General features: G+C 50.0%; 1 protein-coding gene across 1 annotated transcript in view; it reads left to right on the top strand.

Annotated features, from left to right (window-relative positions):
- The first annotated feature begins 8,275 nt into the window (after positions 1 to 8,275).
- ESRRB (estrogen related receptor beta) overlaps positions 8,276 to 23,747 on the top strand; it is a 108,651-nt gene continuing 93,179 nt past the window's right edge. The window contains exon 1 of the mRNA XM_060097990.1: positions 8,276 to 8,325. Coding sequence (XP_059953973.1) covers positions 8,276 to 8,325 — 50 coding nt within the window. The remainder of the gene's footprint in view (positions 8,326 to 23,747) is intronic.

The following is a 23,747-nucleotide window of genomic DNA, read 5'->3' as shown; positions in this document are numbered from 1 at the left end:
TGGATGAGTCGGGGGATGGATGGGGCAGGATCCACATGGGCGTTTGTGAGCCAGGGAGGCTGTTACTAGTGCAGCGACCACCCATCGTAATCCATCAATCATTGCACTCATTATGCTCCTCCTCCCCAAACAAGGAAGGCATAGTAAACAATAAAATAGTGTGGGGCTTCCCTGGTGGTGCAGTGGTTGAGAGTCCGCCTGTCGATGCAGGGGATGCGGGTTCGTGCCCCGGTCCGAGAAGATCCCACGTGCCGTGGACCGGCTGGGCCCGTGAGCCATGGCCGCTGAGCCTGAGCGTCCGGAGCCTGTGCTCCGCAACGGGAGAGGCCACAACAGTGAGAGGCCCGCATACAGCAAAAAATAAATAAATAAAAATTAAAAAAAATAAAATAGTGTGAACTGAGAGAAAGTCAGTGGCCCTGAGCCATTTGCTGATTCAGTCTTTATCCTAGCCTTGGTCTCCTAGAAAACAGAGCCTGAGGCCAGCTTTGAAATGCTGATACTTCATTGGAGAGGTACAAGGCCAGGGAATGGAGGGTGATGAAAAGGGGAGGTGGGGGGGGAGGACAGATGCCAAGCAATATGACACGATGTGTACTGTGCTGGCCACCACGTCTCATCTGGCCTCAAAGAGACCTAGCAGGTTGCTTGGGGTGCATGTCTCTTCTGGAAGGTTTATAAAGAGAAATCACACCATGAAACAGTGCACAGAGGGCAGAAAAAAAGGGAAGAATTCAGGGAGCAACCCTCCTGAACTTCTGGGGTGCATCGTCTGGCCCCTCAGTAAACCACACCTCATGCACCAGACGTGGAGGTGAGACTCAGCCTGAGTGGGTGCTGAGCAAGAGAGAGAAAAATGGAGACAGTCGAGGAAACCTGCAATGACACCTACAGTGTGCACGTGTGGCTCGGGCTCTGGACCCAGGTAATGTCCTTCAGTGTGCAGGGCAACCCATCCCACCTTGTCCCACATTTGTCCCTCTCCTTGTGGGGCTCAGACACCCTTCAGGAGGCCTTGACACGTTCTCCACCACTCTTCCAATCCTTTCCTCATCACCCTTCCAGTCTGCTTTCGAAGCAAGTCCCTCAGGGCTGAGCATAAAATTCCATGAGTGCCTTTAGTAAGGGAGAGTAAAGAGGAATTATGGCTGTTCTTTGCTCGGCTGGGTTTTGTAGAATTACCCCAAAGCAGTGTTTATCATGCCATTGAGCTGGAGGCCCATGCTTAATGTGCTATCTGTCCTGACCCCAGATGTCTCTCTGCATCGCTGCTCTTCCACCAGCTCTCCTACAGTCTGGCTCATTCTAGGGTCATTGCTGACAAGTGTATTACCCATGTTTATCCATATTAAATCTTGTATCGTTGACTGCCCTTTACCCATTTCTGTAAACTCTCTTTGGTCCTCCTGTAGTTTCCCTTCCTGCCTTGCCTTGTCCTTCTTGGAAAGGCAAACCCTTCTAAGTCAGGAGTTCTAGTGAAGCTTGTTCCTAATTGTTTATGAAGAATAAAGCTGTTAGAGGTGGCCCTGCTACAAGGCTGGAGACTTCATCTGGAACTGGTACTGACCCATTCATAATTACCTCATTCAGAGCAGTGGAGACTTCACCGATGGAACTGGTTTCATTACAATACACATTTGGGAAGCTAACAGTTGGCCAGCACTTTTCTCAAGTAAAAACACAGCCGAAAGCTATCATCTTAATCATGTTTTACATAGTAGAGCACTTGACAGTTTATAAAACACTTATGTTTGATTTTTCCTAAAACCTAAAACCATTTGCTATTTTTCCCTCTCCATAAAACATTTTACTAGTACAAAAATAAAATGCATTTTATTCTGAAAAATAATGAAGTAAGAAGTTTTACCTTAACTGAGCCATTAGGAAATGAAAACACAGTTCAATGTCCCCAAGGTTGACGTTTATGTCTTTAATGCTAGGGACACAGGCTCAGCCAACATGTTTCTTTGGTCCCAGTAAATAACAACACTTTACATGTGTGTGGTAGTTCAGAATCAATTTGCCCAAAGTTTCATGTATTTCATGATTTCTTTAAGATAATTATCCCTGAGAAGAGAAATGAACTAGGAGGCATAATCTGTGAGTTTGCAAAGCAAATTCTTCACTCCTTCTGTGGCTAGTGTTGACCATGAGATTTTGGCAGTTAAAACTATCATCAAAGAAAAAGTTTGCCTTCTACCAATGATGAGGCCCTAGAAACAAATTGCCTGCTTGGTATTTGAAATCAACTATGTTTTATGCTTAAATTGATGCAAAAGTCACAAGAAATTAGATGATAAATTAATATGTGACCGATGAAAAGAAGGTCAAATCTCTTTGTCATTAGTTACGAAAAAAACCACAGTCCAGGGCTTCCCTGGTGGCGCAGTGGTTGAGAGTCCACCTGCTGATGCAGGGGACACGGGTTCGTGCCCCGGTCCAGGAAGATCCTACATGCCGTGGAGTGGCTGGGCCTGAGAGCCGTGGCCGCTGTCCGGAGCCTGTGCTCCGCAACGGGAGAGGCCACAACAGTGAGAGGCCCGCGTACCACAAAACAAAACAAAACAAAACAAAAAACAACCCACAATCCACTGTAATGGAAAATATTTCATTAGACAGATCATTCATTCAGTCAATAGCTAGTTGTTTAATGCCTCCTAGGTAGCAAGTACTATCAAGGCATATTCTCCTCCCCCCTCCCCCTCCCCACATCCTCCTCCTTCTTCTCTGCCTCTCTTCCTCTCTTTGTACTCCTCCTCTGGCTCATCTTTCTTTCCCCCAAATTGGCACGTGACAAAGCTCTTAGAGTCATGATGTGTTCTTATTCTCCTGGTGACGAGGAAGGAAAAAGATCTTTGTTCCTATGGAGAGACATGTCTCACCCTCCTGACCCCACAGCTGGCCCGCTCACTGCAGTCCCCATCTTGCACAGAGGAATCTTTTTGGCCAGCAGAGAACTTCAATATGCCATTCAGCTGTGTTGGTGAGAATGGGATCTTGAGGCTCAGGGAAAAAAAATGGAGCTTTGAAATATCTGGAAGTTATTCCAAGACCCCTGGTAAGGATTTCAGATAATGAAACGGCTGATAGTGGTGGTGGGAGGGAACCCAAGCATTTATCCACTCAAGACGTCATCCCCTTCACATTTTATCTTTGGTGTCATGGCGGCAGTACTAATAGGACACGAGCCTTCTTGCCCCAATAATGGCCCATTACAGCTTCAGGAAAAGCCATCATGTTTCCGCAGCATTTATCTGTCAGCAGGAGACTATTATGGGAGCACAAACTCGCATTGTATTAGCGTTATCAGTTCATTATGGTTCTTGGGATGCGTGCCAGCCAGTGGGCTGCCAGTCTGCTGACCAGCACTCGGGGATATAACTCCACACCCCAAATTCAAGCACTGAGAAGAGAGTGGGCCCACAGAGGTGTGTGGTTGGGACATTGTCTCTGGCCAGGAGTCCATGGAGCCCTGGCCTGATCAGCACAGTATCCAGAGATGTCCAGGTTAGGCTCACTGTCCAGGCTGGGCCCACCTTAGTCCTCATGGACCGTCAATGGTTGTGCTTCCCCGACTCACCTCCCCCAGCGCTTACCCTGGGGTGGAACAGAAACAGGCTTGGACAGTGATTCAGACAGTTTCACGGAGCCATCCTCTCCTTCCTGGGCTGGTGGTAAGAATTAACTACACACCTTGTGTTTCTCAAGGCATCATTCTCACCTGGAAACTTGGTTTGGGGAACATGGATAAGGTTGAGGGACAGGGACGCTGTAACCAAACAATTAGTGTCCCGCATTCACCATGCTTAGGGAGCACGTGGTGGAATTGCCAGAAATTCTCGTTGCTCTTGTCTTTTAGGTCCTCCTGCTAGGTTGCCTGGCTTGAAAGATGAGAAAAGCCTCCCCATTGTTGAGCTGGAAGTAGCCCGTCCAGGGACGGGATTCAAGAACCCGAGAGACACTGCTTTTGCTGCTGCCTTGCATGTGCAGAAATGAGCAGGGTCAGGGGCAGGGTGGGGGGCGCCTCAAGACAGGGACATACACACCAAGACCAGTGCAAGGTGGCGATCTTCACCACACTTGTGGCAAGAGGTGCTGCGCTGGGGTCAGCCGCATAGATCATGGCCAGACAGCTCGAGTGGCCCTCGAGATCCAGGTGCAGGCATTCGGACAGCCCATTCTAAGGACTTAGCCAGGCTGGCACGGGAAATAGTGGGTGGCTAGTGTGGACCTGGGTTCGGCTATGCGTGAGATACTTGGTGCTTTCTGTACCCAGAGGAACATAGATTTGGGGGACAGAATACTCTGAGCTGTGGCTGGGTATGTTTTCCTACTTATCTGCCTCCCAGACCCCACCCCAAGGAGACCACTTGGGGAAGGGTGTGGACACAGAAGGCTGGGTCCCCACCATCTCCCAGGTGATGTGTGTGTAGAGTGTTGTTGCCAAGGGCATGGTTCTGGTTTGGCTTCATATTCCTTAGGAAAGAGCTTGAACTTGGGCAAGGAGGGAGGAGGGAAAGTGAAGAGACTTGTATACAGAGAGTTAGGAGTTGAATAAGTAGAAATCCATGCTTTGCCAGTTGTTCGCCGTGTGATCTTGGGGAGGTCCCTTCACCACACAGGGCCATTTACGCATTTCCGTATTTATACAGTCTGCTGATGGTTCTAAATGATTCCCTGAACACTCCCCACCCCCACTCCCCAGCCGTAAGGTCCTGTGAATGTAATAAATACCTATTTAAAGGAATTTGTCACAAGAGAAAGTCAGCTGCTGTCCCCTTCTACCCTCCACAATTACTGTGTCTAATACATTTTGTTCCATTCCCTTTGGGCTGACTTGCCCACCTAGGTGTGCCAGTACTGGGACATGGGAGAGTGAAGGGGTGGCTTAGAGCTTTTTGCTGGGGTGTATTACAAATAGCACCTGCTCCAGGGGAGCAGTGGAAGATTGAGATGATGATTGGCTGAATGAATTTCAAGCTTGAGGGAGCACAACAGCCTTGCCCACCCCAATCTACCCCCAGCACCACCTTTGTTTTCTGGAGAAGAGGTGACATCAGCAAGGCCACGTGGAGTGGTCAGGACCAGATCCCGGAGTCCTCCGCACGCTCCCACACTACCGCTTCTCCAGCTACAGGCGTGGAACCCACTCTAGCTCTGGGAAGGAAATCCATCCCCCCGTGAGCTGGCTGAGGACAGAGAGGGAGAAAAGCTGGTACCATGAATAGTGTGTGTCCTGGCCATGTTTGCCTGGAAAAACCACAGGAGGAGCCTGGGTCTGCCAGGCTGAATCACGTCCCCAGGGTGTCTCCGCTGGTGGGTCCTGTTCTCCCCTGCAGTGGAGTCCACAGGCTCACACTTGCCAGGGAGGAAAAGGAGGAAGAACTCTGCCCCAGGGCCATGTGCAAGGGGACTGGGCAGGCACCGCGGAGGAAGACGGTCAGAAGAGGACCAGATCTTAGGGACCTCATTCTCGCCCTGGAGGACAATCAGCTTGTGCCCAGGGGTGAGGCCCTCAGTTCCTGCATCCCTGTGCCTTGGATGCAGACAGTAGTTGTGTGGGCATTAGCCTAGCTTTTTTTTTTTATTAATTTTTATTAGAGTATAGCTGAGTTACAGTGTTGTGCTAGTTTCCACTGTACAGCAAAGTGAATCCGTTATACATATACATATATCCACTCTTTTTAAGATTCTATTCCCGTATAGGTCATTACTGAGTAGAGTTGCCTGTGCTGTATGTATTCTTATTTATTATCTACTTTATATAATATATAGTAGTGTGTGTGTGTTTTGAGCCTGTTTTCCCTCATTCGCCCCCAGTGGCTTTGCACCCACAGCTCCGGGCTGTGAAGGTGTCTTTCTTTTCATGCTCCATCGACTGTGCTCTATCTCCAGTTTAAAAAAAGGTGCACCCACCCAAAGCAAGGAGCCAACAGATTTCATACAACCTGTCAGGGACTAAGCCCCTCCAGGGTAGCCAGCCTGTCCCCGCAGCAGGCTTTGCCCACTCCCACCCCCCAAACTGCTGTGGTCTAACATTTCATTCAACAAAGTCTTTATCAAGCAACTGCTGTGTGCTAGGCACCGGTAAGCACCGGGGATTCTCCAGTGAGCAAAAACACACAAGGTCCCTGCCCTTATGGAGCTTACAATCTAGTGTGTGTGTGTCGGGGTAGGGGGTATTATTCACACCAATACATGTATAATTGAAAACTAATAAATTACCTGAAGCAAGGCAAATAGCAGAAGGTTCTGGCGTGATCTGGAAGGTGGGGCGTTCTAGGTGGCAGGGGCAGAGCCTGAGGGGGACACGGCGTGGGCTGAGGAGAGGTGGGGAGACACACAGGAGCCTGTCATCTGGGGCTTGCCTTGTAGACCACAGGGAAGGACTGGGGCCTTTTTCCTGATTGCAACAAATTGCAAAGGAGACTTGGGGTGTGCATTTTACAATGCACTCCCTGGCTGCTATGGCTTGGAGAGTGGATTTCCAGGGGCCAGAAAGGATGCAGAGAAACCAGTCACTGAGGTCTTGGCAAGAGATGGTGGTTGTGTCTCTGCACCTCTCTTTCCGTCTCCAATGTAACCAAGTACCTATGTGATTAAAACAATCTGGGCTGCCAGGGGTTCTGCTGACAAAGTCGACATCTTCATCCATCTCTCTGTGAGATAGCTGCCAGCGCCCCGAGCCTGGAGAATCCCATGCGTTCCTCCACTTCAGCACATAGGAAAAACCTCAGCTTTGTTTCCCAGCCTGCACAAGCTTCCATTTATCCAAGTCAAGTATCATCTGCTGTCTTGCTGCCCATTCCCCAGCCCCTCCTGAGTGGCCAGCCCCTCCTGGGGTTGCTCACAACCCTCCCGCTTTTATTCCTGAAGTGCTTGGACACTGCCTGCAGTTACACTCCGTTTAGACATTATTTTGGTGATAAAATGAAAATTTCCCCCCTAGCGCTCATTGTCTTTTGTAGAATATAGGAGAATAAGGTGGTGGTCTCTCCTGAGGGCTTTTCCCCCTCTTTAAATAATTCTATACCTATCCTCTCCCCACACTCATTTGAATCATCAAATTGATTATCCCTGTGGCTGGCACATCTCAAAAGATGACAAGCCCCAGAAGAAGGATTGGGGCTCAACTTAAAGCTGGTTTTGGTACAGTGGCATCCCATAACATTCAGGTTCATGGAGGGAGCAGCAGACAGGGATTGCAGGAGTGTTTGTAGCTGGGGATTCAGGTGTGTATGTTGAAGTGTCTACTTGTGCCTCGAAGTGGATGTGGCAGGTAAGTTGGTTGTTTTAACCACAACTGTGTTTTTCTAAGCAGACAGGAATTTATTTGCTCATGTCTGTGTCCTGGGTACGCTTCTGAGAGTGGCATCATTTTATCCATCTAGAGAGCGTCTTATAGAAGCGTGCCCTGCGTCTCGCCATATGAGAGCCTTTCAGAACCCACTGGCCCAGGTGATGAGAGCTGGGAAGGGAATCAGTTTCTATCCTGTTCTCTCTTGCTGGGCCTCACCTGCTGGCCTGACCCTTTGCACTTCTGTGCACCAAACACCAGGTTTGAGGCTATGAATTTCTAAGGCGCTGGCCTCTTCTCCTTGATATGAGGGAGGAGAAATGTGACTCATTTTTAATTTGTAAAACAGACCCCTTCCAAAAGGCTGAGAGGTGAGTTTGCTAAACCTGCCAGTTAAAAGATAGGATGGGGGGTGAGAAGATATACAAGGGGCATATCTTTCAACCCCCCAAACCCACCAGCCAGTTGGGCAATTTTTTTTTTCTTTAATGGCGAGAGGACAGGCCTTGCGGCTCTACAGCACAATCCTCCTACTCCTCAGGAGGTGGGGACCTCGCGCGAGCTTCTGATTCCATTGAAGTCTCTCTGGCTCACCCCCTCCCCCCACCCCAGCTCGATTCTGTCACTTTAAGTCCAGCCCCTGAGAGATAGCCAATAGGAGCCAAACCATACATCAGTCTCCCAGCCTTAAAGCTACAGTAGGGTTAGTGGGCTCCAAGTCTCTGGTGCCCGAGCCTCCTCCACGGCTTCCCATCCCCTCTGCCCGCTCGGAGTGTGTGCATCAGTGGGAGCGCTGGGCTGGGCGCGCAAGGCTCTCTGCCTCCCTCTCGCCCCACCACGGTGCTTCTTCCCCCTCTGCCTTCTCCCGCTCACCGTGCCCCTGCCCGGACTCGCACCTCGCCGGTGCCCTTCACTCGCTCTTCCGCGTGATTTCCCCGCCGCCTTCCTCTACCAACTGGGAATGCTGAAAGGGGACTGATGGACGTGTCAGAACTCTGCATCCCGGACCCCCTCGGCTACCACAACCAGTAGGTCCTCTGCTTCTCCGTCTGTGTCTGTCCTTCCGTCTGGGTGTCGCAGTTCTTCTTCTAGGCATTCTTGAAGTGGCAGGGACCCCGGGGGCACTTAGCGGGGAGGTTGGAAAGGGAAAACCACCCACTTCGTGGGTTTCCTTCTGGGGATAAACCCGACTCTAACTTTTCCCTCACCCCCTTTTACAAACCCTCACTTTTAGGTGAGAGCGGAGCTTTCTCATTCACTCTTTCTCTCAGACCTTCCCCGCGGGGAGAAAATCTTTGCGTTTCTGTGGGTTGGGGAGGAGCAAGCCTAGAACAGGTGCGGGAGTGTCGCAAGGATGCCGGGTCCCATCCGGGAAAGCCTCCCTGCGAGCCCTTTGACTTTAATGTTTATTTCCATACTGGGGACCAAAAACGATCCCGGCAAGGGGACGAAATTGAACGTGCCGCGCAGGTTTGGAAACTGTGGGCGGCCAGCGCCGTCTCGCCCCGCAGTCCCAGTGGGGCGCGCCCCGAGGGCGCGCACGCGGCGCGGTGGACTCAAGCCACCCCAGGGGTGCGGGCGGCGCGGCCCGGGCAGACTGCGCCCCGCACGCCCTGCGAGGGGAGCCCGCATCCCGCTGGGAGTGGGGACAGTCGGCTCGGCGCAGCGGCGGAGGCAAAGTTGGTTCGCGGCTTTAGGAGAGGCTGCGCCCTGCGAAACAGACTGGCGCGATTTCCGTGCCCCGGGGCGGCTTAGCGCTCGCCTCCCTGGAACCCGGGCTTGTCTGAGCGACGTGCGCATGGGTGACGGCGGGGGCTGCAGGAAGCGACTCGCAGCAACCGCGGGTCCCCGAGCTTGGGCAGCGTGCCGAGCGCGCAGAGTGAGGAAGCGGAGAACTGATTCCCTGAACGGTGGGAGGCTGCCCCGCGCGGCCAGCCTGGGCTCTCCGGGGTCCTGCGCCGGCCACCCGCGGTTTCCCTCCCAGGGCCCTCCGCGGTTGTCGTCCCACCTGCCCGGGTACCTGCCCTGGTCACCCCGCGGGCGCTACGCGTGCCGCCGCGCTCCGGGCTGGTGTCCCGGCGTCGCGGTGTGGGCGCGTGCAGAGTGGTCCCTCGGAAGGCTTCAAACAATAATACAATGACAACTCTAGGTTCTCGCGGAACCGTTTAACTTCTTCCTCTTCTTCCTCCTCTTTTTTTTCTGAAGCAAACAGAACTACCAAAGTCAGTTTTCGTTCCGCCATCCTTTCATTTTTGTACCACCCCTTCCTTCCAAGAACCGCGACATTCCTACAACAATACTCTGGATAACGTGGGGTCCCAGGAAGTGTGATTACACCCCCCTCGCTGCACAGAATACCTCCACCCCAGGTGGACCACGCGTGAGAGAGGAGGCAACTTCACAGCAGCATCTCCTGGGGGTGACCGGACTGTCCAGCCTCCACGCTGACCTTTTTGCTTGTGGTTTTGGGGTTTCCCTCGGCAGAGGGTCTTTTAGGTGCCGCCAGAATTTAGACAGAGTGTCAGAAGAAGGCGATTGCGTTGGGAGATGAGGGAAATCTTTAATTATAATGGATTCAGATTTCCATCAGTTTGAAAAGTGGCTTTTCATTCTCTTTAAAGGTTACACTGATCCCAGCTTGCGTGGCTGGTGGGGGTGGAGTGGGGGTTAGTTTCACACTGTGGTGCTCCTTCCGTAAGGGAGTGGGAGCCCCCAAAGGAACCTCCAGCGTGGGCGAAGCTGTGAACAATGTAGGATGTTTGTGGGGCATTTCCTCACGTAAAACTACCAAGTACGACAAATATTGGATATTTAAATTATTTAGGTCACTCTCTCCAGAGGTGCCTTCTTTAGTTGAGCTTGAAATATCTATGTATTTGTCCCTGGCTCAAGTCACAGTCGATAAATATGAAATTTCCTATGGAGAAGTACATCTTTCGATTATGTTGACCAAGAAAGCAAGGAGAGATGGGGGGTTTAGCAGCTGGGTAATTCATCGAGTTGACGGCAACCCTGGCTTGAGTTTGAGGAGAAATATGGGCAAAGAAGGAATGTCGGGGAAGCGGCAAAGGGGAGAGAGGGAGCTGAGGTCCTGGGTGTCTGGGAAGGGTTTGAGGTGGAAATCAGTTATAAAGTAAGCCTGAGAGTGGTTTGGACTCCCTACCCTTCTTGGTTTCTTTGCAAGGAATTAGCTTCTCACTCCATGGGGCAGAGGAAAAGCTAGAAACATGCCTGCTTTTTCTGCGGAGGAGCTAAGCATCCCTGTGAGATGCTGTTTCTCAGAGCCCAGGACCTGCTGGGCAACCGCCGAAGCATTAGTGAGCTGGCCCCACATACAGGTGTGTGCCTCCTGGCGAGGGTTTACCTCTGCTGTAGTTACAGGGGTCCAAAATTTCCAAGGACGAGCTTGTGGAGGTCAGAGGCTGGTTTGGGGGGAGGCATCTTTCTGACCTCAGCCCCGGTGCTTCACAAGCAGCTTTAGAGCCACTGGAAGCAAAGTAACAAGACGGAGGTCTGCATTCTTTGGTCCGTTGGAAGGACCATAGAATGAATCCATCCATTACGGTGCCGATGTTTCTTGGGGAACATATACAAGAGTGGGTTCGAGTGCTCTGTACACACAGTTTCTACCTATTTGGCTTAGTTGATATCCCTGGACTGGAAAAAACCCAAGGGTGCAGGGACCAGAGTCCAGTGAGAAAGAACTCCCCATACTTCCTTCTCACCTGCTGATATACAGAGAGCATTTTTTTAATGCTTTAGTGTTATTTTCACTTTCCAGGTGAGAAATTCACACACACACACACACACACACACACACACACACACACACACAGATATACCCGGACCTTCATACCTTTCTCTCCTTCATTATCATTTTCCTGTAGCCAATCCTGTAGGTGACTCCATTACCAGTTCTAATCAATATTTTATGTACATATATAATCAGCCAGAGTGGGAGTGAGTGTGCTGGCCTGTGTGGGCTTGTGTACAAATGCGTTGGGGACGGACCTGATGGAGACCCTCGGCAAAAAATCCAGGGATCAGGGGGCGCTGCATCACCCAGCGTCCGATGACCGCTTTGCTGATGTTAAAGAAACAGAGAACAAACTGTCCTGAAGGTAAAATATGTGGGTTCACACGTAGGAAAAATGCCACATGGTAATTCAGAATCAGTGACCCAGAGAAAAACAAAGGGGGAAATTAATTTTTAATGGTACATGTAAAAATAAATCAGAGTGAGGACATTAGTCTTGGTTTTCTGAGGGAGGGGCTCTAGGAAATAAACTTTTATGTGCCTGCCACACTTCTGGAGGTGTGGGCTGCCATGGAAGAGGGTGGGCTCATTCAGGCCTGAGGGTGATAAACTAGGAGGAAACAGTGGGTCAACGCAGAGGGCCCTAGTCCCTGGTAAGGCCCTTTCCAACTCAGTGAGGTCTTGACATCAACTGGAAATTTCCTCTTGGAGCTTATTTCCCCAACTCCATTTTACAAACAGTCCTCGATTTTACCAATAATTGGGACATATAAAAATATGTTTCTTAAAATATATATATATGAAGAAACAAACTGACCCACCAAACAAGAACATTTTCATTCTATTGATTTGGAGTAATCAATACCTATTCCATTTAGTCTAAGAGAGGAGGGACAGAGGGGACTTCCGGGGAAAGCTCTGTGAGGGAAGTGGCTGTGATAGAGATTTCATGTCACAACCCTGCCTTCTCAAGGTGCCCCCCCGCCCCCGCCCCCGGTCCTAGCCCAGGGGGCCTTCCTGACTTTGTCCTGTGTGCTTGATCCGTATCCCTGATAATGGGACATTTTGCCAAATGGTTTTGATTTAAGATAATCTATACTCATTGAAAGTTTGTCACCTTCCTCAGTGCTCTGCAAAATGCCTAGTTTCTTTTGAGCAGTTGGAACTGGGAAGCTCTGTACAAGTCTGGCAGCCCCCAAAAAGAGGGGTGGGTTGTGAGAGGGACATTGCGCGTGTGTTTGCCTGGCGGGTGGGCGATGGAGCCGGCTGTGCGAGAGAGCGGGATTCAAAAGGAGATCAAGTTCAGTTCGGAAGACAGCCGAACAGTTAGATAAGAGGCAGGATGCTTTTGACACGGTTCTGCAGTGCTGTTCCCTAGAACTTGTCTTCGCAGATGCTTTAAGTGGTTTCCTCAATATGATTAAGGTTCTTCGTGGTTCTCATTTAAGGGGAAGGAATAGCAGATACTTAGACCGTAACCCACTCCTTCAAAGTGAAGTCCAGCCCACACCCTGAACCCCCCAGGCTGGTGCCTTTCCACACCTACCAGCCATCATCTCCCTCTGTCCCTTTCCCCTCTGCAAGCAAGGCCCTCCCCGTCTCTTCCAGCTTGACCAGGAGGTCTGCCCAGAATTAGTCAGGACTCCTCACAGCTCTGCTGGGAGCTTCTGCCTTGGGATTGGGTGGCTTTTGGCTGAATGATCCCATGGGGGACCCCAGCATGGCTTGAGGGCAGAGCCTCTGATGTCCTCCGCAGTGGCCGTGGTTCCCAGAGGGTGCGTGGGCCCAGGAGGGGGCTGCTAGTAGAGGGTCCACAGACCATGCCAGGAATCCTGGAAGGGCTCAACTTGGGGATGCTGGAACCAGACAAATCTGAGCCCACCTCCTGCCCTTGAGGCCATTTGCTGATTTCTAGGGATAAATCAAAGGTCTTTTTAGCACTGTTAAGTGCTGGTGACCCCTGACTGGGTTTCATCTCTGGTGAGCATCCCCTTTCTCAGTCCCATCAGCCTCAGACCTCCGGGGAAGGGTCACATGCATGGTCATTCCTCGGAGGAGGGGCCCATAGGCTTCTGCTGGCCCCGGTGTCCCGCGTGGCTGGGGTGGCCTGCGGCAGGATCACATCCCGGTTGTCCCATCGGCTGGTATGGCCAGGTCCCTGCGCAGGGAGGTTGCGGTGTTTATAATTGCAAATGTAATTAGCAGACCAGCTCTGGGGGGACTGGGCTGCTCAACTTCTCTGCACATCACAGTGACCCCTGTGCTGGCTGGCCGGCAGATTAACCCTCCCCGGGCCAGCCTGCCCCCCCTCCCTCTGGTGAGGCCGCTGACCTTTCACTGATAATGGCAGGGCTGTCCCGGGGGAGGGATGGCAGGGCCAGACCCCTTCCTCGGAGAGGTTGTCAGGGCAATGCCTGGGAGAGGTCAGTCGCTGAGGGTGTAGTTTTTCCCTAGGCCACTGGGCATGTGACCCTTACCACTAGTGACAGTGTGACCCCGCGTGGCAGGCTGCCCTGGGGCATTTCCTCGTGCACTTCCTGGGCCAGCTGGAAGGAGGTCACCGGAAGACTTTGGGTGCGTGCTGGTCTGTGGCTCTGGGCGCCTTGTTGGGGAAAGCAGGGCTCTGGAGGGGGCGTCCTGTGACTTCGGAGGAGTGCTCCTGGGGCTCAGCGGGCAGAGGGGAGTGAATGCCTGCTGGCTCCCAGGTTCTGCGGGGCTGCCCCCACTCCGGATGTGGCAGGGGGAGGCACGCCATAGGACAGCGTGGGCTCAATTTGTCCCTGGGAGCAGAGACCCCCAAGCAGCCATCCAACAAAAGACACTGACAGGGCTTCCCTGGTGGCGCGGTGGTTGAGAGCCCGCCTGCCGATGCAGGGAACACGGGTTCGTGCCCCGGTCCGGGAAGATCCCACATGCCGCGGAGCGGCTGGGCCCGTGAGCCATGGCCGCTGAGCCTGTGCGTCCGGAGCCTGTGCTCCGCAGCGGGAGAGGCCACAACAGTGAGGGGCCCGCGTGCCGCAAAAAAAAAAAAAAAGACACTGACAAAGCAGACGAGTGGGAAACTTGGAGCCGCCTGGTCCCCAGCCCCAGCCCCTCCTGTGAGTGGACTGGTCTCTGCCCACCTAGAGGGCCTTTCTGTACCGATCAGGATTAGAACAGAAAGGATTTTTAATAGCACCTTTAGTTGTAAGCATTGGCTTAAGGGAGTGTCAAGCCCTTTCTTGTTGCCGTCAACACCCTTGATATAGAGGATATCTCTGAACCCCGAAACATCAAGAGCCACATCTGTTCCTAGGAGAATGTCTGTGTGTGTACGGGTGTGAGAGCATGCTATGATGGGGCTCCCCTTTCAGATGGGCGTCGCGGGATCGACGGGCTCTGCTATTTAAACACAGCCCCGGCCACCCTGCCTTTTACCCCTTGCCTAGACTGAGGTCAGGCTGTGGCCACATTTCCGTGAGGGGCTGCTGAGCCTTGGGGTTTTTCCGTGGTGTGAGAGGGAGCGCAGAGAGACCCAGGGGCTGGCTGTCCCTGCTGCCAGAGGAGTTCAGTCTTTCTTTAGAGGCTCTCTTGAGTTTTCTGGGCCTGGGTAAGGCTGGCAGACCCCAGAGAGGGTGAGCAGGCCGTACTGCCCTCCTCTAGCAGAACATATGGCCACGTTCAAAGGAGCATTGGGAGTTCTGCCCCAGGTCCCCGACTAACCCTTCTCTTCCTGGATAGGTCCATTGACAGTCTATCGCTAAAAAGGTCAAATGTGTTCTTAAGTCAAGGAAAATCAGACTGGTTTTAATATGCCCATGGGACGTTCAGTATGGAATTGGACAAGATGGGGGAAAAATCTATTGGCAAAATGTCTTAAATTCAGAGTTGTGTGTGCTTGGGTTAAAATAAACCCCAAGCAGAAGTTTTCCTGGGGGTTACAGACATAATTTTTTTCATCTTCATTTTGCCATGCTTTTTAACCTATACACGTTGTAGTCCCAAAGAAGTTTTTTCCCCTTGTTTTCCTCTCTCTCTCCCTTCCCCCCTCTCTCTCCCTCTCTCTCTCTCTTTAAATTTCTGTCCTCTGTTGCTTAGGACTTTAAAATATTCTATTCAATATTGTCATTTGGTGTCCCTGGGATTGAGCCTTTTCTGGGAATGGTTTTCTGGATAATGTTATTTTGTTTCTCAATGTCATTTCATCCAGAGGTCAAAAGGCAGTTAAACAAACTCCAACAAGGTTTTGTTTTTATCTTCTTGTTTCAAATGTGATCAATTTTCATTTAAAACTGTATCAGAATCCTCTCCTGCCAATTACAGCAGCAGTCAGCCTCACGCCTCATCGGTGTTTACTGAAACACTACATTAAAATTGCACAGATGTGAAGTGCCCAATTAGAGTCAAGCTTTTCTATCTAGGAAGCCATGAGTTTCAAAACCCCAAATGTTAAGTGTTATTTTAACTTGACTCTTTATTTTTTTAATTGCTTGAATTAACTTGAATTCATAAATGTGGGTTTTTTTCTTCTTATTGTTATAAAATTCTTAAAGTATTATATTTACTTAGATTTATGCTTTCGGTATTTTCACCTGGCTTGTATGTTTAAAAAGATACCCGGCCAAAGGTTTTTGAGCATCACTGGTCTTTTCTTGTGTTCTTGGTTTCCAAAGGGCAAAGAACAAGGAAATACAGTCGTAAGAAAATGCTCTAGGGGAGGGTGGAGGATGCAAAGGGTGATGCTTCCGATGAAATTCTCTCATGTCTTACAATTTAACATTTTCCTTTGTCTTCACTTATTTTTTTCCCTCTATTTTCATCCCAACTTGCTCTAGTTTGCCTTTGTCCTTTCATCCCTCTTTGGTTTTATATGTTTTGGAGGAAGGAGTGTAGGGTGTGTGCGTCTGTGTGTGTGTCTACCTGAGCGTGTGTGCATGTGTGTGTGTCCGAGTGTGAGGGTGTGTTGGAGCCATTTCGAGCTGCTGAGCGCGATTAGCCGAGAGAAGTCCCAAAGCAGAATGGCTACTGTGGGCCACCCTGTTCCGATTCAGCCATCAAGGCCTTGACCCACTGTCAATGGCCTGCTCACATTTGGTGGGGACACCAAAGAGGGTAAAAACCTCACGTTCCAGGTTGGTTTTCTGTTACCTGAGGAGGTGCAGGTGAGAGGGTGTCAGGACGCACCAAACTTTATTCGAAGCCTATTTTTCCATTTCTCTGCTCTCTTATCTCACTTCCTAGCACTTTGAGCTCTAGTTTGGGATCCTGGTGTTGCTGAGTGAATGAGCTAGTGTATGCTTTTGTTTTTGCCTTCCTAATCGATCGGCAGAAAACATTCCCTTTTGATGGTGAGACATCTCTTTAGCACGCATGCAGAGTGCAGTATTTATCCTTTTCCTTTTAGCCTCACTCTTTGTCATTTGTCCCTTGGGTGTGTTGACATTGTCTACCTAAGCAGTCAGGCTAACAAGCTTTGGCAGAAAGAACGCCACTTTCACAGAAATAATAGCAAGAATGTGATGATTGTAATAATTATAACAGTAATAACAGCTCGCAGCTTTTTCTTCCCCAAAAGCGCAAAGCAATTCTCATAACCAGTTGCCTCGTAGTAACTGGATGAGGGTTGCTGTGTCTTGCCTCTGAACATAAATGTTTTTCTGCAAACATAACTTGCACAGCCTTCAGGTTTGCATATCTAAATTCATCCAAGAGCAAAAAATGCCTGGTGTCTGAAATTTGAACAGACTGGTGAAGGAGAATATGGTGTCAGCCACACGGTCCCCCTCAGAAATGCTAGGTGTGTTGCCTTTGAACTGGGAGGGGAGAAATGTTTCTTGTAAAGGACACTGGGTCGGGTCTGACCCTCCTGTCACAAGCATCTGAGGTCCATGCCAGGCTCTGCCTCTCCATGCCCCCAACGTTCCTTGGTTCCTCTGGCTGCAATCTCAGGAGAAGTTTGCAAACCAAAGGCACACAGAGGGCAAGAGGGGTTATGACTTGGCACATGTGAATAGCTGGGAAAAGAACTGGGTGCAGAGAGAGGCAAAGTCACCTCACCACCCTTGATCACCTTCTTGGCCATTCAGCGTCTCCCAGGGCCGCTGTCCCTGTTCCCGGGTACCTCAACCTGTTCTCTGGAGGCAGAAATTAGAAGGAGGGCACCAGGGAGCCGCCCCCTCTGGATCCCTGAGACCCCTCTTGTGACTTTTCATGCCGATACCCAGGCCTGGACCTGCTCACCTGCAAACTGCTCATCTGTGCATTACTTTTGAAATTGGTGCTGCCTTTGTTATTTCCTCTCTCACCACCACCCCCTTTTTTTGTATGTGCGACTTGGAAATAGGAGACAGCCTAATATACCAGCCTAACATAACAGGAGACACCTAATGTACCAAGGTCCCATGACTGTATTTTTTTTCTACTTCAATATTCTTACTCATGTTCTTACTCAATTTCCCCCCCAAAATACCCAACAACCTAAATTTTGGGACTATTAATTGATTATTATCTGATTTAACAAACAAAATATCCTACCCCACCAGGACTCCCAGCAAGGATCTGGCTGTGTTGCTGAGGCTGAGATCTGCTTTTTTCCCCCCTCAGTCGGTGAGAAACGTTATAGCTTCAATTCCCTTGCTGGGCCCTGAGTAAAAAATTAATTCATGAATAATAAAAACCAATCAGTCTTGTTGAGTTAAGAAGGATTAGGAGAAAGGGTGTTTTTTCTTACAGAGAACATTTGGAATCTGCGTGTCATTGTCACCAAGTGTTCGGGGTGGCTTGAGCGTGCCTTTATTCACAGCAAATGAGCTGTTTATTATCCCGAAGTGTAACACGTCTTCCTCAGTTGTAAGGCCAACTTACTGAAGATTGTTACGGGTTTCCCACCCAGTTCTCTCCCACGATCCCATACTGCAAGTCAGTGATCATTCATTGAAATTAAGACAGTTTCCTGTGTAAGTGGCACATAACCAAAGAGCAACAGACCCGGCATTGCATTATGAATAAGCCAGTTTGTTGATGGAATGGAGTCTCTCGATTTCCCTCCCCTTTCTTTCCCTGTGAAGTAATTGACTACAAATTTACATACCTTTGCAAGAAGTAGAGAAATTAGACTTGTAGATACTCTTTTTAGTTTCCAGAATACTATCTTCCTCCCAGGGTTATTGTGAAGATTAAACAGAGGTAATTCACAAGTGGCAGGCACATAGTGGGTGTACATTAAATGTTTGATGTTCTTGTTAATTTTTTGATATCTTATTGGAAGTTACTTTTCCTTCCTTTGATATAACCTCACAATGAAAGTCCTTCCGACTCAGCAGTGAGATTGGGGTGCTTGAACTGATTACTTTGTTTAATACGATCAATGTGGCTTGGGTTTCCATATGTAACACAAGGGGATTACAGAGGGAATTACGATTTGGGGCCGAGGTGATGAATAGGAAATTTCCTCTGAATGAATCCCTATATCCTTGGACCGTGGGTAGAGTTGCCCAGTAAAATACAGGACACTCAGTTACATTTGAATTTTAGATAAGCAACAAATAATTTTTTAGTATAAGTGTGTCCCATGTGATATTTGCTAAATCTGGCAACCCTACCATGGGTGTTTTTCTTAAATTGGTCTGATTAAAAAACACATTTCCCTTATCTTTTCTATTTTTGACACAGCCCCAAAGAACAATTATGTGTAGTTTTTTCAAAGTGTTTTTTAAATGACTGTCTTTAACTTTTTGCCAATATTAACTTGTTAGGTTGGCCATGTCCTTAGAAGTTAGTGCGTACAAGTGATTTCTGTCATCCAGATATATTGATAGAGCTGCAATCAGGTAAACAGATCTGCCGAATGAGGTCTCCTAGCGTAGCACCCAGAGCTACTGAATTTTGCCTTAGGGAGAAACAGGGTAAGCAGAGTCTTTTCGGGAACCTGCCTCTGCGTGATGTTTCCCTGACAAGCAGGTTGAGGGGCTGGATTGTTAGAACCTGGCACCCCAGCAATTGGAAGCTACCCTTGCTGCACCTTGGAGGCCAAAGCAGCGGCCTCTCCCTGCCTTCCCACACAAGGACAAGAGGCTGACCTTTTGGAGGCATCCCCTAGGGGGCTGTGAGGGAAATGGCCCAAATCAGTGTTAGGTGGTGGAGTATAGGAAGGACAAGGGGCTGAACCTGATACAGTCAGTTGGGGGCATGGATGAACTGGGGCACACGAAGGACCAGCAAATCCCAGCTTCTCTTCACTCACCTCCCAGAGCAGCATAGTTGCTCAGCCCGGTAAACACAACCCATTGTTTTAAGCGTGGTACCCTCGCAGCCCAGAATATGGGAAATGGAAGAGCTCTAGAGCCCCCTGCAGGCCATCAGTGGCACTGCACCTCGTGGGCGACTCCCACTTAACAGAGCCTTCTGAGGGTGGGATGGAATGTGGAGGATGCCAGCAGGTGAGCCTGCAGCAACACAGGATGCTGGAGGAGTGGGTTAGGGTTAGGATCCCGGCTTCAGAACGTAGCTCTGGTTGTGGAATCGCCTTTCGGAGCCATGCTCCATGCTTTTTAGCACTGCAGTTGCCTCCTAGTGTGGTATGCCAATGCCCTCCCCCCACGCACACACACACACACACACACACACACACACACACACACGCAGGACTCTCTGCCTCTGCGGCTTGCCCTGACCTCCCGACAGGCTGAGCAGTGCTCAGGCCTCACTCAGCTTGAGGAACGCCCTCCAGGCGTGCAAAGCACCACAGCCAGTGCTATTTTCAGAGCCCAATTGACACTTGTCTCCAGACTGTCTTCTCCAAGACGCCTAACTCCCTGGGGATCATTTTAGGGTTTGCTGGAGGAAAAATCTGGGGGAAGACAAGAGAGCTGAAAATAAACTGCAGGGTCAGAGGTGGACAATTGTAATACTAAGAATAATAACAGTCATTAACATTTATCGAGCACTTACTGGGTGCCGGGCTTTGTCCTAAGAACATTTCATGTATTAACTCACTGCTTTCTCACAAGAACCCTATTGGGGTTAATAAGAAAATAGGAACTAGGTCCAATTACTATCCCCATTTCACAGGTAAGGAAACTAAGGCACAGAGATGCTAGGTCACTTGCCCAAGGTCACACAGCTGACAAAGCTGGGAGTTGCTCAGGAGCAATCTGGCTGTGTGCCTGCACTCCAGCCAGTGCTGTATGTGTTGTATGTCACTCACTGAGTCTAGAATTCTAGCTTTCCAACTCCAGCTTTTACACCACCCTTTCTTAGCTGTGTGGGTCAAACACATAGGTAAAGTTTGGGGTGGAGGTGGAAGGGGAAAATTGGGCCTCATGTCTTGTTCCTAAAAAAGCAGAGGGAAGAATGGTCACAGCGGGTTGGGCCCTGTTCCCCCCTTAGCCTGTGTCATGGGCAGAGGGGAAGGCTGGAGAAAGGAACTTTTAGTCTTCCTGACCTCATCCTTCAAGAGCCCATGGCCAACCTTCAGGGGCACCCACTTCGTGCCTCCCTCTGAGTCTGTCATCAACGTATGTTGAAGCTGTAGTTTTCTCCCATCTCATGCCTTCCCCTTGTCTTCTCATCACCCGCTCCCCAACAACTCCTAAGTCTGAATCTCAGGGTTGGACTCTGGTGTGCAGCTTGGGCTCCTGGCTGGACCTCACGCCAGCACGTGCAAAAGAGAACTGCAGCATCGCCCTCCAAACTGCTTCTCCCCATGTCTCCCTTGTCTCGCTCTCCCTTGATGCAGGGGCCCCCAGCTAGGATATGGAGCGTCTATCTAAATATACACCTCAGATCTATTCTTTCCTATTTATTCTATTATATACCCGCAACGCCCAGTCTGCCTGGCAAACTTCTATTTATCCTTTATTTATTTTTTTAACTTTAATTTTGTAAGTTTTATTCAACTTTTTGAAATTTTTATTTATTTTTTTGGCCACACTGCGCAGCATGCAGGATCTTAGTTCCCTGACCAGGGATCGAACCCGAGCCCCCTGCAGTGGAAGTGCAGAATCATAACCACTGGACCACCAGGGAAGTCCCCTCTATTTATCCTTTAAAACCCTGCTCATGTATCCCCTCTGAGTGAAGCCATCCCTGACGCCTCCCAGGGGGAAGTAATCTCTCTCTTTTTGCAGCTACAGTCTGGCCCACACCCCTGACTGGGTTGTAACCTGTTGGATTTGAATATATGCTTTTCTTTCCCCACTACTTCATGAGCTCCTAGAGTACAAGCTCATCTCTGTCCCCACCGTCTAGAACAGCACCTGGTATGGAGTAGGTGCTTAATGCATGTTGGTGGGGCTAACCTAGGGAGATCAGATATGGGTAAAGGGGAATTCTGGAGGCATAAGAGGGAGGTAGAAGGCCATGGAAACAGTGCCCAGGAGGGACCTGGCTCTGCAGCATCTATTGCCCTGTTGATCGATGAGGGCAGATCTGTCTGGCTAGAGGGCCTCCATGCCCTTCTTGGGGGCAGTATAATGTAATGGTTAGGAGGGAAGGTGCTGGCTCCAGAATGACTGAGTCTAAATCCTGGCCCCAGTGGTGTGCTGGAACCAGCTCAGACTGGCTTGAGAGAACCAATCATTACATTTTCAGGAATTTTGTAGCTGATTGTTAAACACAATCATCATTAAAAATGAAATTATATAAACTTGCTAGTAAATACGTTGTCTTAAAAACAAAGGTAAGGGGGCTTCCCTGGTGGCGCAGTGGTTGAGAGTCCGCCTGCCGAAGCAGGGGACACGGGTTCGTGCCCTGGTCTGGGAAGATCCCACATGCTGTGGAGCGGCTGGGCCCGTAAGCCACGGCCGCTGAGCCTGCGCGTCCGGAGCCTGTGCTCCGCAACGGGAGAAGCCACAACAGTGAGAGGCCCGCGTACCGCAAAAAAAAAAAAAAAAAAACAAAGGTAGGGCTTCCCTTGTGGTGCAGTGGTTGAGAATTCACCTGCCAGTTCAGGGGACACGGGTTTGGGCCCTGGTCTGGGAGGATCCCACATGACACAGAGCGACTAAGCCCTTGCGCCACAACTGCTGAGACCGCGTGCCGCAGCTGCTGAACCCCGCGCACCCTAGAACCCGTGCGCCAAAATGGGAGAGGCCACCGCAGTGAGAAGCCCACGCACCGTGACGGAGAGTGGCCCCTGCTCGCCGCAACTAGAGAAAAGCCCTCATGCAGCAGCAAAGACCCAACACAGCCAAAAATAAAAATAAATAAAATAAATAAAATTTTTTAAAAAGCTAAGTAGAAAATAATTGTTTTTACAAAAACAAAACAAAAAAAAACAAAGGTAATAAATACTCAAAACTCACTACTTTATTTATTTATTTTTAAATTTTATTTATTTTTGCGGTACGCAGGCCTCTCACCACCGCGGCCTCTCCCGTTGCGGTGCACAGGCTCCGGACGTGCGGGCCCAGTGGCCATAGCTCATGGGCCCAGCCACTCCGCGGCACTTGGGATCTTCCCGGACCAGGGCACAAACCCGTGTCCCCTGCATCGGCAGGCGGACTGTCAACCACTGCACCACCAGGGAAGCCCAAAACTCACTACTTTAATATTTTATTACCTTTATGTTCTTGAACTAAATTTGCATCTAGTATGTCTGCATGGTAGGAATACTATATGACGGATTGTTACTGCCCATCTCTTCACAGTAACATGGCATCAGTGATGTCACATTGGTAGCTTGAAGCTGGCCACGATGGTATTTACACCATGGAAACAGGCAAATCAGTCCCCTTCTTCCATCCCGTTCTTAAACATTTACCGTCACACCACTGCCTGGCTGTGTGACATCCCAGCTCTGTGACCCCGGATAAGTTACTTAATCTCTCTGTGCCTCAGATTCCTCATTATCAGTGACGACCTTCATTTCTGTAAAGATTAAAAATTGATCAATATAAGGTACTTAAAGCAGAGACTGGTACATAATAAGTGCTCAAGAAATTTTGGCTCTTTTTAGTGTTTCTTCCTCACGGTTCCAGGCATGTCCCTATTGAAATTCTGTCAAAACTGATGACCTTCCCAGATAGCAGAGTGTGAGTTTTATCCTTAGAGTGTAAGGTTATTGTTTTTCCCTGCTGGACCCTTGCCCATGGGGTTTAACTGTGGTAGCCAAAAGCAGAAAGCAGAAAGCACTAATCTTCCAGGGGGAAAGGCCCCTGTGGAGAGGCACACTCAAGCCTCCGGGCCAAGAGAGGAACTGGGACCACAGCAGCCACCAGTGTGGCTGAGCAGGTGAGGTGGGCACAGGTGAAGTCAGGAGGGAAACAGAGCAGATGCAAAGAATAGCCAAGTGCCAGGGTGAAGGGAGGCTGTGCAGTGGCTGCAATGGGTCCCTTAGATCACATGAGGGGGCAGATACTCTCCCAGGAAATGCTGGGCAGTGCAGCCGTGCCTGCGGAGGCGAGGGCTTCTCTGGTTTGGGAGTTGAAGGAATATTCCAGACCATCCCCAAGTTAGCACACATGCTGTAATCAGCTTGAGCTGGGGTTGCGTGGGCCGTGCTGCAGTTGCTGGGGAAGCCACAGGAAAATCCACAGCTCTCAGCACAGCAGAGGCCCAGGAGAGGCCAGAGTGCGCTAGACTCTCCTGGACTCTTCCTAGGCTTGTTTCTCGGGCCCCAGTCAACTCTGGCCCCAGAGGAGGTCTCTGCACTGGCAGTTCCCTGGAAATTGCTTCTGGCTCAGACCACTGGCATCAGGAAGTCCAGCTCAATGA

Source organism: Mesoplodon densirostris, chromosome 4 (genome assembly GCF_025265405.1).
Source record: "Mesoplodon densirostris isolate mMesDen1 chromosome 4, mMesDen1 primary haplotype, whole genome shotgun sequence".
Lineage (NCBI taxonomy): Eukaryota > Metazoa > Chordata > Mammalia > Artiodactyla > Ziphiidae > Mesoplodon > Mesoplodon densirostris.
The sequence above is the reverse complement of the archived record's forward strand: the minus strand, read 5'-3'. Positions and strand labels throughout refer to the sequence as shown.